Source organism: Schistocerca serialis, chromosome 1 (genome assembly GCF_023864345.2).
Source record: "Schistocerca serialis cubense isolate TAMUIC-IGC-003099 chromosome 1, iqSchSeri2.2, whole genome shotgun sequence".
In the NCBI taxonomy this organism is placed as follows: domain Eukaryota; kingdom Metazoa; phylum Arthropoda; class Insecta; order Orthoptera; family Acrididae; genus Schistocerca; species Schistocerca serialis.
The window spans coordinates 620,295,867-620,315,211 of record NC_064638.1 but is presented as its reverse complement, the minus strand read 5'-3'; the positions used below and the strand labels follow the sequence as shown (position 1 = coordinate 620,315,211).

The 19,345-nt window shown below is 40.4% G+C and overlaps 1 protein-coding gene across 1 annotated transcript; it reads left to right on the top strand.

The window, feature by feature from the left end:
* Positions 1 to 3,351: 3,351 nt before the first annotated feature.
* LOC126478195 (kelch domain-containing protein 10) lies at positions 3,352 to 18,907 on the top strand. Its single transcript, XM_050103680.1, has 2 exons — positions 3,352 to 4,157; positions 17,370 to 18,907. The coding sequence occupies exons 1-2, from the start codon at positions 3,489 to 3,491 to the stop codon at positions 17,856 to 17,858; spliced, it is 1,158 nt and encodes a 385-aa protein (XP_049959637.1). The 5' UTR covers positions 3,352 to 3,488; the 3' UTR covers positions 17,859 to 18,907.
* The last annotated feature ends 438 nt before the right edge of the window (positions 18,908 to 19,345 follow it).

The window sequence follows — 19,345 nt, the reverse complement described above, 5'->3', positions numbered from 1 at the left end:
TACTCTGCCCATCCCATTGGTTAAAGAAGGTTTATCAAATGGTTCAAATGGCTCTGAGCACTATGCGACTTAACTTTTGAGGTCATCAGTCGCCTAGAACTTATAACTAATTAAACCTAACTAACCTAAGGACATCACACACATCCATGCCTGAGGCAGGATTCGAACCTGCGACCGTAGCGGTCGCTCAGCTCCAGACGATAGCGCCTAGAACTGCACGGCCACTCTGGCCGGCGAAGGTTTATCATTACGCATTACCACACTGCCCCATATGATAACCAACAATTTGGATATTGGTTGCAGATTTTTTGTAAAAATAGAAATCTACCTTAGCAGCTGCCTACTTGCTGTTCACTGTTGTGGTTGTGAGAAATATGTAATAATTTTGTCACAATGTGAGGTAAATGGAAATATTGATTAGGGCCATATAATAGTTTTACTTCAGTTGTGGATTTATTATAAAAACAAGTTGTATTCAGACCAGTTACAGTCCAGTTCAAATTAGGTCTTGTTTAGCCAAAGGTTAGGATACAGGTTTAATTTGGATAACAGTCAGTGAGTACATAGTTCTGATAATACAGAGACCATTTATAGAGTGAGAGGTAAATGTGGACTAATTTTCATACAGAAACACATCGCAGGGACCTTTCAACATCCTTAAAGGCCAATTTACACTAGCCATCAAGGCTTCATCACATCATGGCACCATCCCTTAAAGGTGTATTCACAGTGTCCATCATATCACAACACATCAAGTCAATTCAAGTAAGTGTTCTCATCTAGCACGTCTGTCCCCAACTATTTTTTTCAAATAGATTGTGACCTTCACAAAATGATTTTCAAGTGTTTTTACATTTGAAGTGCACATACAAAATGTGACAGCTTATATACATGGCTTCTGGAGCCTACATTTGCACAGAAATGACATTTATTGAGCTCAAATGGTTGACAACTTGCAGGTATAGCTTGCAAGTTAAAGAAGGAAGCCAAAAGAGCAAAACAAGGCCAAAAAGGTGTTGGTCCGAAAAATCTCATCATGTGGTACAGATGCGGAATTTCACACACTGTACAAGCAGTTCAAGGAAGAGGAATCTGCATTTTGTAAAAAAATTAGAAAGGCGAAACAACAGTTTTTTCATTGTTAGCACAAATTTCATGCAGAATTACTAAAAGAAACACAGTGTTACGAGCTGAATTGATATTCCGTGAGAAACTGATTTGTCTGAGGTTAAGTTTAGTTACCAGTCCAGTGCAGATTTTTGTGCAACACTCATATCCCCCTCACTATCTTTCCCTTCTAGAATTATAGCTTTCCTTTACATCTTGTATTTGGTTTTTATGAGTTCTAGTGTCTTATTTGTACTGGATATAGCTAGTAAAACCACATAAATACTGACCACTGATGCCTGTAAAACTGTTTTACACACAATCCAAGGGCTACTTAACAATAAATAAGCCTTCTGCAAACACATATTTGAAAAAACAGTTCTATACATTATTTGATGTTTTCTTCACAAAACATTTTGCCATTCGTGAGGTGTTTGAAGGTTTCAGTCCATTTCTTTATGAAACATTACAACGCCAGATGACATACAAATAAATTCCGCTTACTAATCAATCTGATTCTACCCACAATACTCTTTTCACTTGTTGCAGCCTTATTACAATGCATTCCTTCGTAAAATATTATATATGATATTGGTATACATAAAAATTCACTTTATAAATGTCGCAGATGGCTAATAATTTAGTACACTCATACCATACACTTCAGACTCCTGCATTACTGCTTCAATTACTCTTTCATCATTTATCATAAAATTTTAAATTTTAACAAAACAAACACCAACACAAGTCAGTTTATAACAAATATGAAAAACAACGATCAGCAAATAACAGATATCAACCGCAGACACCACAACCAAATGAAATAAGGAGATACACACATAGCCATGTGTAGTGATGAAATTAGCTGGGTGGTCACATGATCAACAACAGATGGATGACGTCAGCCATCAAAACTTTCTTCTCGAGAAACCTTGATGATGCTGTAACGTGACGGGTTAGCCAGAATGTACACTTTGACGTAACATGATGTGATGTGATGGCCAGTGTGAATTAGCCTTAGCCCATGATATATTCACCTTTTTGTGCTGTGATAGCAGCAGTTTTCATTTTGGCTTACAGTACATTAATGATGTTGCTATATACAGTTAATAATTGGTAAAATTGTCTACTGGCATAGCTATTTTTTGTTAGTTCAGGGTAAGTGTCTTAGCAATTTTTTCAACATTTTCCGTGCACTTTAGCACATTTTTGGCATTTTCTAAACGTACGTCTAGTGTTAATTATTTTTTAAGCCAAGTTCACACACGCAACAAAAGTGTTGACACAGCTAGTGGCGTAATGCAGTTGCAGTGTGAACTATCAATTTTCAGTGACGCGACTTAAGAGACGCAATTTCTGCCATGCCACAAAAGGTTCTACATGGTTCTCCTTTGTTATGCCACTTTCCTTCTTCCATTGGTCCCTGGTGGTTGTATTTCGAAATACAAGCATGCTGTCGCAGTTAATCGTGTAGCAATTGCTGCTTTACTCCATTTGATTTCAGTGTGTTTTCATTTTGTTACTGAAAAACGTCAAAACAGTGATTGGAAAGTACACTTTCGCAGCTTCTGGACCTACAAGAACAACGACCTATGTTTATTTTTCTGGAGCATTGTGTGTGTGTGTGTGTCAGACCAATGAAGTAGTCCAGAATCTCGAAAGGTTTTTGGATGAATAAATAAATAAACTTAATACGTAACCAAAAAACGAATCATATAAACTTCATGGTATGTGAAACCAAGCACTACATGAATTGTGGGGTCATGTGTGGTAAACTGCCCCCGAGTATAATGTGGCAGCTGAAAATTAGTCGAACTGCCTAGATCAACGTATACAATAACACTCTAAAATCTTGGAAGGGTGGTTTGCCCACAGATAATATATACATGTCAGCTGTTGGTTAGTTTGCCACAGCAGACAGCATTTTCACCATCGACTGTTATTTCTTTTGTAAATGTATTTGCGGCCCTTGATTTATCCGTAAGCGAAATCTGTTTTCGGACCTAACATTTATGTTTCGCCTTCCTTGTATTTAACTCTTGTCACTGCTATAATACCATATCCCGACCATATGATTTCATGGACGCCACGTTGAAAGCCGTGCAACTAACTAGAATTTTGTGGCTTTCCGATTGAACGATAGCTCGTGGTGCCACTACAGAGAGGCACGTACTGCGGAGTCACATTAGTTGCTTGTGTCAACCCAGCTTAATGTTGGCAGCAGTGGTTAATGCTTCGATCAAAGAATTTTGGAAAGCGTTCAAGATCTGAACGTGGATGATGAGAGGAGGTTATGTTTTTAATCAGAATGTTTCTGTAACAACATGAAAAATCGGGGGTACCCGCAGCATGGATTACCGCTTAGGTTGCATTGAAGGAAAATGATGAAACAAAAACGAAATTTGTATTGTTTTAAGCCTTTCCAAATTGTTAAGTGTAGTGCTAGATATGAATACCCAGTGCCAAAGCCGAGAAGTGGACATCGCATTGTGTGTGATGAAAGTAATATTTATGTTTTTGGAGGGTATAATCCAGAAAATTTGAGAGGACCTCCAGGAACGAACGTTTTATTTAAAGAAATATGGGTTTACAATTTCGCTACCCGCACATGGGTAGTTGTTTACCCACCAAATATGCCAAACGAATTGGCTTCGAGTGCCGTTATATTGAGAGGAAGTACAATGATAATATTTGGAGGAACAGGTTACCCGTTTGGAGCAGTTTCTGGGTGTGAAGTTCACGTCTGTAATGTGAGAGATAATTTTAATATAACTGCAATAACAGCTGAAGGCAGTGTACCACCCAAACTGTACGGCCAGGCCCTGGTATTGGATGGTCGTCGGTTGTATACGGTAGGAGGTACGACGGGACATGAGTTTACCACGGATATTCATTGCCTAGATCTAAAAACGAAAGTGTGGGAAGAAGTTTACGTATATTCCGCCAATGCACGATCACCAGAAGGGAGATACAGGCATGAACTGGCGTTTGATGGAACAAGGATATATGTGCTAGGAGGTGGCACTGTAGATACCACTTTTGGATTCAAGGTAGTTATTATTCTTTCCTACTAAGTGTGTGTGCGTGTGTGCTAGTGTGCGCAGAGCTTCATTCCAAAACTTATCAGTATGCAGTTTCTTCAACGTTGAAGAATAATTTTGGCCTATGATACCAGTTTTCTTAGTAAATAAATTGCTGATATTAACATGGCAGATTACGCATTTTCACCCTTCATTTACAAAAGCATTGTCTGTCTTCAAATTATATGAACTTTAAGTGGATCACAGCACTTTATTCCAAAAAATGTGGGTGTACTTCAGAATGTATTTCTTCTCATGATACTCGCACACTGATTTTGCAGAACAACTCGCTCGAAATTTAAACATAAAGAATATTGGGTGATAGTGTTATCTAAATATGTCACAATTAAATTTTATTACAATGAAACAATAAACCAATTCAATGGGCCACAGCCATAATATCAGTTGTAGAGTAATGTGAGTTATTTCCCCATTTTCAAAAATTCGTATCTTTGTTCACAGTCAGAAATCAGTGTTGAAATTTTTACAGTACGTTGCTATCATCTAGGTGTACAAACTGTGCAAAAATCATATTTTAATATTCAGTCCCACCTGAGATAAGCAACCCTAAACCTTACAAACAAATTTTCATATTTCAGAAATTCATAAAAAAATTAAGGAAGCATTTTTAAATGTTCTTGCTCTGTATGAGGCTAGTAGTGCATGTAATCTAAGTATAGGAAAAAATAGACTCTCGTAAATCATTCCTTGTTTGTTATTTTTGGGCCTAATAAGTGGATTTTTGAAAATTTGGATACCGAACTTTGGAGATCATTTTGACTGGTTATTTTTGAATTTAGGATATTTTCTGTAATAGGCAGTGTTGTAGAGGACACATTTCTAAAAACAATCATGTCAGTTGCAATGTTGTAACTTAACCCAGTGCAGAGATATTCATAATTGTGCTAAAATCTCTAAACTGAAACATTGTAGTGCGCTTACAAACGAAAATAGCCACCATTCAGTAAAGGTAAAAGGAATTTTTTTTTTTTAAACTGTTTTGAACTTCTCAATTATAGGGTAATCACATATAAAAAAAATTAAAATATTTAAAAATGGTCAAGCACCCAACTTAATTTTTATTGGACCACTTCATTTGGATTGACCCTAACATTTGTCTTATATTTGATTCACTGCTACTCTTGTTTGTTCACAGACAGCAAAATTCTTTTAACTCTATAGTATTTAAGTGGTGGCCTTGTTTGACACACAAAATTTTCTGATCTAGAAATTTATTGTTTTGTGTCCAGTCCTTTGTGTCGCCATGTAAAACAGAATGTAATGCAGGTAAGCTCATTGAGCACAAATATGTAGATTCAAGTTGTAATTTATTCTTTGGCAGTGTTAGATTGATCATTGTCAGCACTCGTAAAAGAAATAGCCTATTTTAATAATGTGAATTCATGGAGTCCTTAAGCAGTCCTTGAAATGCGCTTGTGTTCGGTTGTGAGTGAGTAGTGGAGCATGACAGTGGTTTGCAGGAAACAGTGTTAAGTTTTTAAAAGTGATGTAGTGAGTAGAATTGATGTGCAATGGCAAATTATTATAAGATGAGCCTAAATGGAGAATGAAAAGACGGTATGTGCTCTAAATCAAATTTCCTCTTGTGGAGTTATACTGTTGCGACATGCCTTTAGCGTTCTTTATGTGTCGTACATTTTGTTTGCACTTATAATCTATCGTATGTAAGTGAGCCTATGACAGACATAATAAAATTTAAAAGTGTAGAAAATTTTCTAAGTAGCTCATGGCAAGCAGTACACAGAAACAAACAGTATATATTGATTGACATAATTTTACACAAATCAGGAAGTTATGTGCGCAGTTGTTAATGTTAAACTGTAGTTAGTGACATGGTGGGACTCAGTGGCAACAGTTAATTGACTGGGAACTGTACAAGCTAGACTTATAAGTTTATGTAACTCGTATACCATGTTGTCGTACTTTTGTTGTACTGTTTGGTAAATCCAATTACTTCATACTGTGAAGCCTCAGTTTTTTGTTGAGCATTTAGAGGACAAGTTTTAGGAGACGGAGGGCTTGTCCAAAATGAGACCTGGGTCAGTCTTGATCTAAACAGCATCCTCTACCCAGTCACGGGTGTTACTCGCTTGTGACAAGCAGGGGGATGTTTCTGTAACCATCACGTGCTTAAATATAGTCCAGGGTATCATATTTCACAGAGACCTTCTTTTGCAGTCCGACAATGAGCTGCGCGCAAATTTAGAGTGGCGAGGTGTAAATTTCAACTGGCGTGTCCACCGGGGTCCGAAGGATAACCAGGTTGCCACCGGTGCCTTCATCTTGGCCTTTGAGGGTGATACATTGCCCGAGAAGGTCAAGGTGATGGTCTACCGGTATGATGTAGAGGCCTATATCCCTCCCGCGACGCAGTGCTTTAAGTGTTGGACATTCAGCCATATGTCTTCCCGCTGCACTTCCAGTGTCACATTCCGAGATTGCGGACACCCATCACATCCCAATACTCCATGTGCCCCGCCTCCCATCTGTGTCAACTGTGGAGAGCACTATTCGCCTTGCTCACCTGACTGCAGGATTCTCCAGAAAGAGAGGAAAATCATGGAGTACAAGACCCTGGACAGACTGACCTACACTGAGGCTAAGAGAAAATTTGAACGCCTGCATCCTGTGTGTATGACATCGTCTTGCGCTGCCGCTACAACAGTTATGGCACCATCAGCTCCGCCAACCCATGTCCCCTCTCAGAGCCGGAAGACTACACCTGCCCCCTTGATGGTGGGGGCCATTTCCCTCCCTGTTGCTCCTGCATCACCTACCTCAGGAGCAACATCCCTCCCCCCCTCCCCAACAATCAGGGACATCTGTCCCCACTTCTAAGCCAGAGAAGCGTAATTCTTCTTTGGCTTCTCTCACTAGGAAGGGGTCCCTTGGGTCACTCTCTTCTCAGGTTTCTTTTAGTGGGAAACACGACACCCACCAGTGGCTGAAGAGCCCAAAAGCAGCTGGTCGTAGGGCTTCACGCTCAGACCCAGAGACTGAGCCAATGAAGTCCTCCCAGCCAGGGAAACCCAAGGAGCAGTGAGAGAAATCCAAAAAGAAAACCCCTAAGACCAAGGAAATTATGGTGGCACCCACACCACCACTACCTACAAGCTCTGCAGCTGGGGATGGGGCAGAGATTTTGGTGTCCGCTGAGGACCTAGATCATGCCTGACCCACATACACAATGGATATAGACTGCTCAGACAATAAATTGGTGGCAGCAGGTGACTCTGAGACGTAAACTGCCTCATTGAATGTTCCATACCTTCCCAGTCTTATGATGTAATCTTCCAGTGGAACTGCTGCGGTTTTTTCCACCGCCTGGCTGAGCTACTGCAACTGTTAAGCTTTACACCTGCTATCTGCATTTTCCTCCAGGAAACCTGGTTCCCAGCAATTCAGACCCCTGCCCTCCGTGGCTATAAGGGATATTACAGGAATGGTAGTGACTATAATCGAGTGTCACGTGGAGTTTGCGTTTATGTCCTCAACTCGGTCTGTAGTGAACATGTGCCCCTTCAAACCCCTCTTGAAGCTGTGGCTGTCAGAATAAGGATGACTCAGGAAATAACTGTCTGCAATGTATATCTTCCTCCAGATGGTGCAGTACCCCTGAATGTAGCACCTGCACTGATTGCTCAACTCCCTAAACCTTTCCTACTTCTTGGAGATTTTAAGACCCATAACCCCTTGTGGGGTGGTACTATGCTGATTGGCCGAGGCAGAGATGTCGAAACTTTACTGTCGCAATTCAATCTCTGCCTCTTAAATACTGGGGCCGCCATACATTTCAGTGTGGCTCATGGTAGTCACTCAGCCATTGATTTATCAATTTGCAGCCCAGGACATCTTCCATCTATCCACTGGAGAGCACATGACGACCTGTGCGGTAGTGACCACTTCCCCATCTTCCTGTCACTGCCCTAGCATCAGGCACACAGATGCCTGTCCAGATGGGCTTTGAACAAGGCGGGCTGGGTAACTTTCACCTCTGCTGTCACCGCTGAATCTCCCCCACACTGTAACATCGATGAGATGGTTGAGCAGGTGACTAGCACAATTGTTTCTGCGGCAGAAAACGCGTTCCCTTGCTCTTTAGGGTGCCCGAGGTGTAAGGCAGCCCCCTGGTGGTTGCCAGAAGTTGCTGAAGCAATTAAGGAGCATTGGCGAGCTCTACAGCGGCATAAGCAGCACCCTTCCCTGGAGCACCTCATAGCTTTTAAGCGGCTCTGTGCCCGTGTTCGCTACCTTATCAAAGAACAGGAGGAGGAGTGTTGGGAGAGATACGTCTCCTCCATTGGGTGCTACATGTCACCTTCCCAAGTCTGGGCAAAGATCAAACGTCTTTTCGGGTACCAGGCCCCAACAGCTGTCCCTGGCCTTACCATAAATGGCGAGTTACGTACTGACGCAAACGTGATTGCCGAGCACTTTGCTTGAGCCTCTGCGTCGGAGAATTACCCCCCAGCCTTTCGCAAACTCAAACGGTGGCTGGAAGGGAACGTCCTTTCATTCACTACACACTGCAGTGAATCCTATAACGCCCCATTTACAGAGTAGGAGCTCCTGAGTACCCTTGCACATTGCCCCGACACAGCTTCTGGGCCTGATAGCATCCACAGCCAGATGATTAAACATCTCTCATCTGACTGCAAGCGACATATTCTCGTCATCTTCAACTGGATCTGGTGCAATGGCGTCTTTCCATCGCGATAGTGGGAGAGCACCATCATTCCGGTGCTCGAACCCGGTAAAAACCTGCTTGACGTGGATAGCTATTGGCCCATCAGCCTCACCAACGTTCTTGGTAAGCTGCTGAAATGTATGGTATGTTGGCGGTTGTGTTGGGTCCTGGAATCACGTGGCTTGCAGGCTCCATGTCAGGGCAGCTTCTGCCAGGGTTGCTGTACCACTGATAATCTTGTGTCCATCAAGTCTGCCATCCTAACAGCCTTTTCCATACGGCAACACCTGATTGCCGTCTTTTTTGACTTACGTAAAGCATACGCCACGACTTGGCAACACATATCCTTGCCACATTGTATGAGTGGGGTCTTCGGGGACCACTCCCAATTTTGATCCAAAACTTCCTGTCGCTCCGTACTTTCAGAGTCGAAGTTGGTGACTCCCATAGTTCCATCCATATCCAGGAGAATGGAATTCCACAGGGCTCTGTATTGAATGTGTGTGTATTTTTAGTGGCCATTAATGGTCTAGCAGCAGCTGTCTGGTCCTCCACCTCACTTTCTCTGTGTGCAGACGACTTCTGCATTTCGTACTGCTGCTCCAGTACTGTTGTTGCTGAACGACACCTCCAGGGAGCCATCGACAAGGCGCAGTCATGGGCTCTAGCCCACGGCTTCAGTTTTCAGCCGCAAAGTCGTGTGTCGTGCACTTCTGTCGATGTCGTATCGTTCATCCGGAACCCGCACTTTACCTTCATGACGATCCACTCACCCTAGTGGAGACATATCAGTTCCTAGGATTGGTTTTCAGTGCTCGATTGACTTGGTTCCCTCATCTTCATCAGCTTAAGCAGAAGTGCTGGCAGAACCTCAATGTCCTCCATTGCCTGAGCAACACCAATTGGGGTCAGATCGCTGTGCGCTGCTGCAGCTCTACAGAGCCCCTGTCCAATCCCGAATTGACTATGGGAGTGTGTTTATGGTTCGGCAGTACCTTCAACATTGCATTTACTCGACCCTGTGCACCACTGTGGGGTTCGATTAGCGACAGGAGCTTTTAGGGTGAGTCCGGTGACCAGCGTACTGGTGGAAGCTGGTGTCCCTCCACTGCAGATCAGACGTGTGCAGCTGCTCACGAGTTATGCAGCACACATTCATAATTCCCCTGAGCATCATCCAAATTACCGTCTCCTTTTCCCGCTCGTGGCAGTCCATCTCCTGCATAGGCGGCCCAGATCGGGGCTAACGATTGCAGTTCACGTGCGGCCTCTTCTCTCCGAACTGGAGTCCTTCCCTTTACCGCCTCTATTTGCGGTCCGTTCACATATGCCTCCATGGTGTACGCCTCGGCTGCAGCTTCGTCTGGACCTTTTGCATGGCCCTAAGGACTCAGTTAACCCCGCCGCTCTCCACTGTCACTTCCTCTCGATTCTTGCGTGGTCCGGGGCTCTGAAGTGGTTTACACTGACGGCTCAATGGCTGATGGTCCCATAGGCTTCACATATGTTCATGGAGGACATATTGAGTAGCACTCCTTGCCAGTTGGCTGCAGTGTTTTCACTGCAGAGCTGGCGGCCATATCTCATGTTCTTGAGTACATCCAGTCATGCCCTGGTGAGTCATTTCTCCTGTGTACTGACTCATTGAGCAGCCTTCAAGCTATCGACCAGGGTTACTCTCGCCACCCTCCGGTAACGTCCATTCAGGAGTCCATCTATGCCCTGGAACACTCCCGCCATTCCTGGGTGTTTGTGTGGACCCCAGGACACGTTGGAATCCCCGGCAACGAACTTGCCGACAGGCTGGCCAAACAGGTGACGCAGAAACCGCTTCTGGAGATTGGCATCTCTGAAGCTAACCTGCGTTCTTTCTTACACCGCAGGGTTTTCCGGCTTTGGGAGACGGAATGGCATAACAGCACGCACAATAAACTGCATTTCATTAAGGAGACTATGAATATGTGTAAGTCTTCCATGCAGGCCTCTCGCGGGGAATCAATTGTCCTGTGCTGGCTCCACATTGGCCATACATGGCTGATGCATGGTTACCTACTCCGTCGCGAGGACCCACCTCAGTGTCGCTGTGGCTCCCAAATGACAGTCGTCCACCTCTTGCTAGACTGCCCACTTTTAGCTGCTCTGCAGCAGACTTTTAACTTTTTCAGCACCCTGCCTTCGGTGTTGGGCGACAATGCCTCCAGAACAGCTTTAGCGTTATGTTTTATATGTGAGAGTGTGTTTTATACTTCTGTGTAGGATTTAGCACATGTCCTTTTTCCCTCTATGTCCTCCACCCTAGTGGCTGGCTTTCCCTTTTTATTCTTGTGGTTGGCCAACCACTGTAATCTGCTTTCATGTTTTTACTCTCTTCTGTTTCTAGCATCTCTCTGTTGTTTTCTTGTCCTCTTTTGTTCCTTTTAGTGTTCGTTGCCTTCCCTTTGTTCTTGTGGCTTTTCCTTTCTTTCCATTTGGTGTTATATGTTTCATCCGTTTTATTCTCACACTTGTGGCATTGTTTTGTTAGGAACAAGGGACCGATGACCTCGTAGTTTGGTCCCTTTTCCCGCCTTTAAACCAACCAATCAACCAATCACACCTAGTCTCCTTGGCTGACTCATTAACTTTCATAACCATAGTTGATATAATGACATCAAGATGTTTCCATTGCATATGGGTTAGCTGCTCAAGACAGTTTTCAGGAAATGTGTTTAACAGTATTTTGTACAACTGTCTGCCTGTACCCCCTGCAATGAATCTGTAGACATTCCAGTGTATACTTTGTAGGTTGAAGTCACTTCCAACTAGTATCACATTATCTGGGTATTTACATGCTACTGACCATAGACTTTCTTTAAGTGACCCTAGAACTGTCGCAGCGAAATAGGGCGATCAGTAAAATTGCCCAACAATTACCTTGGTTTCACCTAAACCTGTTATACACTACCAGGTAACTTAACTGTCATGCTCAACTGTTGACCTCAGTGGAGATAATATTATTGTAAACTGCAGTAAATGCTCCCCCTTCCATGGCCTCTAATCTGTCTTTCTGATATGCATTCAATGACTCGCTATATATCTCAGAGCTTTCCACTTCAGGTTTCAGCCAGCTTTTGTTCTCAAGAATGTTTCTCACTTCTACGAGGAAAGCAAAGTCAGGGTTAGCCATTCCTCCTATAATTTGCAGTGTAATTCTGTTTATCTGGTGCCTTTAAGTGGCTTGAAGTATTGTTCTAGAATGGATACACCAAGTGAGTTAGCACAATGGTAGGACACTGAATTCTCATTTGAGAGAACAATGGTTCGTTCTGATTCCTGTCTAGCAATACAAATTTAGCATTTATGCAGTTTCTTTTAATTTTTTTTTAAGTCAAGTTCTTGGATGGATTGTTTGAAAAAGACAGGGTAGATTTCCTTCCCCAATCTGAATTTGTGTGCGCTCTCTCTCTCTCTCTCTCTCTCTCTCTCTCTCTCTCTCTCTCTCTTTCTCTCTCTTTCTCTTTCATGGAGTATATTTATCCCAATCTTCCTTTAACTTTTTTGGTGGTATGAAATGAATGACCAATCCTTTTTCTGTTGACACCATCTGACAACTTTTGCTGCTATTTAGTAACATATAGTGAACATATCTGATGTTTTTCAGCAATTAATTGCAGGCTGTATCACTTCATAATAGACTGTCAGTTTTAAGATCGTTGTCTTGCATGATATTCTGAAAAATTGCTTGGAAGTTATCATTGGCCCATCACAATATTTCTTACTTGTCATATCAGTGAAACTTTTGGCACCAAATAGTCATTTATAGTCAGTGAGTTCAGATGGCAAGGCAGCAAAATCTACATGGAAGACAGTTATTTCTCTATAGAAAATATATTTTTACCAACTTGTGAGTTAAAACATGAACTGGAGTTGAGTATTGTAAAAAATCTCACAAAACGAAGTGTAACAGAAATGATAGCATGAGTAGCAGTGTGGTGGCAGTAGAGAGTGGAGGCAATTCTCAGGGTAACTTATCTTTTTTATGGAATTACTTTACAGTTGTACATTCTTTTTTTCTTCTCCCCTGATTATGGTTTCTTGTAAAACCTCCTTCCTTTCATGTTGTTGGATTTTTAACGTACCTTTGCGTTGGTTAGCTTACCATTTTATTTTGCCTATATTTTTTGTTTTCAGTCAGAGTTAAAAATTGTAGACAATACCTTGGAAATAGATTTTTAAAATATTCTGTAATGCATCTTGTGAGCAATTGCAATAGGATTTGTAGATAATTGTCACTTGACTATTATCTCATTGTTTAAAATTAGTATTACTGCAAGTCTGCAACATGTTACTGGAACAGTATAGGGTGCGGTAGGTATGGGGTAAAAAAATACAAAATCACATAGGGACAGTGGAGGAGTAGGTCTAATAATGAATAATAAAATAGGAATGCAAGTAAGCTACTATAATAGCATAATGAACACATTATCCTAGCCAAGAAACCAATGTGCACCACAGTATTGTACAAGTTTATAAGTCAGCAGGCTCCACAGATGAAGAAGTGACTGAAGAATATATGAGGAGATAAAAGAAATTATTCAGATAGTTAAGGGATAGGAATTAATTGTAGGAAAAGGAAGAGAAGCAAAAAAGTATAAGAAAGGAGAATGAATTATAGAGGAAACTGCTCGGTCAAATATTGTTCATAGCATAATTTAATCATTGCAAACACTTGGCTTATGAGTAATATAAGGAGGTTGTATAATTGGAAGAGATCGGAACCCACTGGGAAGTTTCAAATAGATTAAATAATGGTAAGAGATTTTGAAACTAGATTTTAAACTGTAAGACAGTCCCAGGAACATATGCAGCCTTAATTTATTGGTTATAAATTGCAGATTGAAACTGAAGAAATAGTAATAATGTAGGGAATTAAGGCTATAGGACATGGGTAAACTGAAGTAACTAGAGGTTGTTGAGGGTGTGACGAAACATTAGGCCGCAATTGACTGAAGTAGGAGAAAGAGGTGCAATAGAAGGCAATTGTAGTAGTGAGGCAAAAGGGGTCAAATAGGTAAAAGCAAGGCCTAGTAGATATCCTTACATAACACAGACACTGATTGTGAAAGCTTGCATATTTCCCTTAAGTTTTATATGTTTATGTAACTTGCATGTCTGAAGGAACAGACTTGTTTACCATCCACAGTTGTATGAAAATACTTTGAACTTTATTCACTGACTGTGAATTCCTTGACAACAGCTGTAATAGGTACGGATATACTACCCACGAGTGACACGTGAAAATTTGTGCTTCTGAGACACGAACCCGGATTTCCTGCTTATCGCGAGTGGTCGCCAAACTACTTGGGTATCCATGCATGTTCCCGAGACTGAACTAAACTGTCACATGTCACACTATCTGCATCCGCATATCAGAGTCCGCTATTTTCGGCCTACATAGCGGACTTTGATGCAGGAAGTAGACAGTGTGGTATGTGGAAGTTTGGGTCAATCCGAGGAGTGTGGATGGGTAGTCGAATTGGGTAAGGCAATCACTCACAATCAGTGGGAAATCCAGGTTTGTGTCCTGTTCTGGCACAAATTTTCACATGTTACTAATGGGTATACCTAATACAACAAATAAATTCAAAGTAGTTTTGTGTGTGTTTTCTTTTGCCAACACTTTGTGAGTAGATTTATCTATCCACTTATATTTTTAACAGTACATATAAAATTTGACAAAATGAGAAAGTATAAAAATGCAACAAATGAAGCATGTGGAAGGGATTACAGAATCCTAAAAAATGAGCTTGACAGAAAGTGCAAAATGGCTGGAAGACAATGCGAAGATAATGAAACGTGTGTAATGAGGGGAAAGGTAGAGATGCCAGTAGAGTTAGACACCTTTGGTGAAAAGAGAGGCAACTGTTACAGTATCAAGAGTTCAGGTGGAAGGAATATGTAGCAGGTCTATACAACAGAAGCAGACTTGAAGGCAATAATGTAGAAAGCGAAGGAGAAGTGGAATAGGAGATGGGAGATATGATACTCCAAGAATAATTCAAAAGAGCACTAATAGACCAGAGTCGAAAGAAAGCTCCTAGAATAAAGCATTACTCAGCCATAACAAAACTATTACACCTGGTATACAAGATATGAGGCAGTCGAAATACATTGTCTTCAAGAAGAATGTTAGTAATTCAAATTCCAAACATGACAGGTGCTGAAACTTATAAATATTATTGAACTATCAGTTTGACAGTTTATGGTTGTGAAGTACTGACATGAATTACTTACAGGAGAATGGAAAAAGCTAGCAGAAACCAACTTAGGGGAGACAAGTCTGGGCTCCAGAGATTGTAGGGACACATGAGGCAATACTGACTTTGTGACTTACTTTAGAAGATAGGTTAAAGAAAGGCAAAACTATGTTATATGGTGCAGTTTTTTAGGAAACTTACGACAGTGTTGATTGGAATACACGCTTTGAAATTTTGTAGGTAGCAGGGATAAAATACAAGGAGTGGCAGATCATATACAGCTTGTACAGAAACCAGACTGCAGTTGCAGGAGTGCAGGGTGGGGTGTGGGAGGGGCAGGGGGGTGGGGATCCTCATGAAAGGGAAGCAGTGGTTGAGAAGTGAGTGGGACAATGCCTTTGCCTATCCTCAATGTTTTCGATCTGTACATTGATCAGCAGTAAAGGAAACAAAGGAGAATCTGTAAAGGGAATTCCAATCAGGGAGGAGTAATAAAAACTTGGGAGATTTGCAGTTGACATTGTAAATTCCATCAGGGATGGCAGAAGAAATGAAACAGCAGATGAACAGAATGGATAGGGTATTGAAAAGAAGCTATAAGGTGAACATCAAGAAAAGTAAAGCAAGGGTAATGGAATGTCGTCAAATTAAATTTAGTCATTGCTGAGGGATTTAGGTTAGGAAATAGTGGTTGATGAGTTTTGCTGTTTGGGCAGCAAAATGCCTGATCGGTGAAAGATATAAGATACAGACTGGCACTAGCATGAAAACATTTCTAAAAAAGAGAAATTTCTTAACAGCAAATATAAACTGAAGTGTTAAGGAAGTCTTTTCTGGAGGTATTTTTCAGTAGTGTAGCCTTGTGTGGAAGTGAAATGTGGACAATATGCAGTTCAAAGAGAGAAAAAAGACTTTTTACATATTGTACTATAGGAAAATGTTGAAGCCGGCCGTGGTGGTCTTGCGGTTCTAGGCGCTGCAGTCCGGAACCGTGGGACTGCTACAGTTGCAGGTTCGAATCCTGCCTCGGGCATGGATGTGTGTGATGTCCTTAGGTTAGCTAGGTTTAAGTAGTTCTAAGTTCTAGGGGACTGATGACCTAAAATGTTAAGTCCCATAGTACTCAGAGCCATTTGAAAATGCTGAAGATCAGATGAATTGATATTATAACAAATGAGGTGGTACTAAGTAAGACTAGGAAAAAGGAAATTTTTGGCATAATTTGACTAAAAGAAGGAATCACTTGATAGGACAGTAAAAATTGTAGAGGAAGATCATTGGATGAAGTTAGTAACCTGGTTCAAATGTGTGTAGGCTGCAGTTGTTATTCAGAGATGAAACAGCTTGTGCAAGATAGTGTGGGCTTTGTACTGAAAACCTTAACAACAAGGTAGACTGATAACCAGTGTCTTTAGTTAAATATTCTGGAAGTGCTACAAAAGGTTGTCATTTGGTGAATTGATTAGAATCTTTGTCTTCCTGATACTTATAACTTATATCATGTTTGGAAACCATTGCACATGCGATAGAAATCAGTTAAACTTTTGTCCTGATACAAGTTTTGAAGTTTGACTTGCAGATGCTGTGTGCACTTTTTACTTATATAAAAGTTTAGGGAGACAGAATGGCTGGTCAGTAATTCTCTTCAGGATGTGAAATTCCAGTTCTGCCATTTAAAAGTGTAAACACTAATGTTTCAAAACTATAAGAACTTTTTCTTCCTTTTAGAACAGGGATGGGTTGGAGATGATTAGAACCGAGTAGCGGGTCCCTCACACCCCAGGTTGAGAGGGCCCATCTGTTGTGTGGACAGTTATTGTTGTCACTTTTAAGTGTGCCTGTTGGCAGTTGGTATTTTGCCTTGTGAATATAAATACTGGTCAGTTATTCTATCTCTCTGTTATTTTGTATGTGTTTTTCTTTTTATAGCAGCCAAACACTGTTAAAATTTTCGATTATAACACAAAAGCCATTATATTTTGACTACTGTAAGACTTCTTTGGTAGGTATGTATGTTCTTTTCTTATGACTGTATGCTCTTACACATACTTGTTGCGTTATATTTACATAAGTTTGTCCAAGTATAAAATGCTGAGGTAAATAAATTCAGTAATTCCTATTTTCCAGATATATATTACTTTAGTCTTTCATATACAAATATGTATTGATATGGTATGCTACACGTATTTGATTTTACTTAATTGTATCAAAGTTGTTCTTCATTTGCACAATTCGTAGGACATTGATGCTTTTAACATCGTGACGAAGAAATGGGAAATTGTTTCAACAAAGTGTGACAACAGAGTTCGTCCTCCTGGTTATCCTCCTCCAAGGCAGTTCCATGGATGTGTGCAGTTGCCAGAAGAAGGACTGCAAGAGCCTGCAGTTTTCATATGTGGAGGATATGGGAATAGTCATAGTTTTCGTGACATTTGGAAACTTAGTCTGAAAACATTGCAGTGGACTTATGTAAGAGAATGTAGTTTTCCACAAACCTTGTATTTTCATTCATCTGCGATCACGCCATATGGATGCATGTATACATTTGGTGGTGTTACAAGGGACAATAAAAGAATAAATGACTTGTATGCTACTTGGGTATGCATACCTAAACTAGAAGAAATGTGCTGGGAGGCTATACTTCACTACAATCCAGACCTGTACCTGACAGCGAAAGACAAACTTTTATCTTATGGCTTCCCTAGAAAGTTCGTTGGAAGGTTGTGACAGTGTACATTGTCTCTGATGAACTAAAACAGGTGATGCAAATTATTTATTATAATTTGTATTTTTGAACTTTTATTTGTTCCTATTTTATCACATTGCAAGAAACAGCTTCAGATTAATATTGAGACATGAATAGTGATCATAAGAACTTTACAAGAGCCAGCAGCTCATAGAATATACCAAGTTGTTATAAGAATCTTATTGGCTACGCACACTTTAAAAGTGATTGCAGTAGCCTTGCTTTTATTGATCAGTGCAGAAAAATTGTTTGTTAATTGTTGATGTATGCACCATTTGATTTAAAAGAAATATTACAATTGTACACATTTGTTGAATTTCAACCATTGTGCAGTTTAATTAATTTCTTCTGGACCTACTGATCACAGAACATTATATGCACAGAGGATGTAACAGAACACTTACAGTGTATATTTTACTGAGTTTCTGACTAATCATATGCAGATTATTTACTTATGTAAGTTGCTTTTGTTTGGTGCTGTTGGTTCATCTTATATTTATGAATTGTGTCATAATTATGCTTCCAAAACTTTTCCCCATACAGCTTTCTGATGAGAGTCCAGTATCAGCACCACAGCCTTTCATTATATATTTGTAGTTCATTTCTCCCTGTGCTATTTTCAGTTTTCTCATATATGTTGTTTTGATGTCTGCACTCCTTCACAGCACAGTTTCAATCTAATGAATGTTCACTGATTAATTTCCTGTGATACTCCTTTTCTGTTAGACACTTTCATGGGAAAATTATGATAAATTTGTAAACTACTTACATTGCATTATTTTATGTAATTTTTACATTCTTATCTAGATAAAAATATTGAATTATTTGACAGAACAACACATTCGTATCAGAAGGTAAATGGTTGTGAAAAAACAAATATGGTTTATATAATATGAAATGTGCACTATGAGAAATTACTTGGACACAAAGCCTTTGTGTCACACAAACAAGGCAGTAGGTTGTTGCTACTGTTGTATTGCAGTGAAGTAACATTTATATGGATTAATTACAAGTAACAACTAATCACTCATTTATAATGTAACATCATTTTCTGTTATGATTGTAATGATAGTGTGTGTTTCATGAAGAAGAATTTGTGTTTATTTCAAGTAAGGCTTCCTTTTGCCTTTCTACACTTCTCCTCAAACACTTTCTCCTACACGGCTGATTTAATTTGCAACTTGTCTAGTGCTAGCAAGTAAGTAAAAATAAATCAATTTATTGTTGAAAATAGACTGCAGCTGAATGTCACATGACTTCTGCTTCCACTATGATCAACTCAATGGAGTATGTATGTTGCTGTCATCAGTAAGTGTGTATTAACCCGAAAATCACATTTTTCAGTATCACTTCTGTTGTAATTTCTGTATTCAGATTATCAGCACATGTATCCAGACATCAAAAAACTTTTTTTAAAATAGTCAGCAAGTGGGCTTTTATGCAGAACACTGAAATGCACAACACAGGT

Bases quoted from the DNA above. Each gene is read 5' to 3' on its own strand.
- LOC126478195 (XM_050103680.1), top strand. From the start codon at position 3,489: ATGATGAAACAAAAACGAAATTTGTATTGTTTTAAGCCTTTCCAAATT. The intron at 4,158-17,369 runs GTAGTTATTATT...CACAATTCGTAG, and splicing joins ATACCACTTTTGGATTCAAG to GACATTGATGCTTTTAACAT.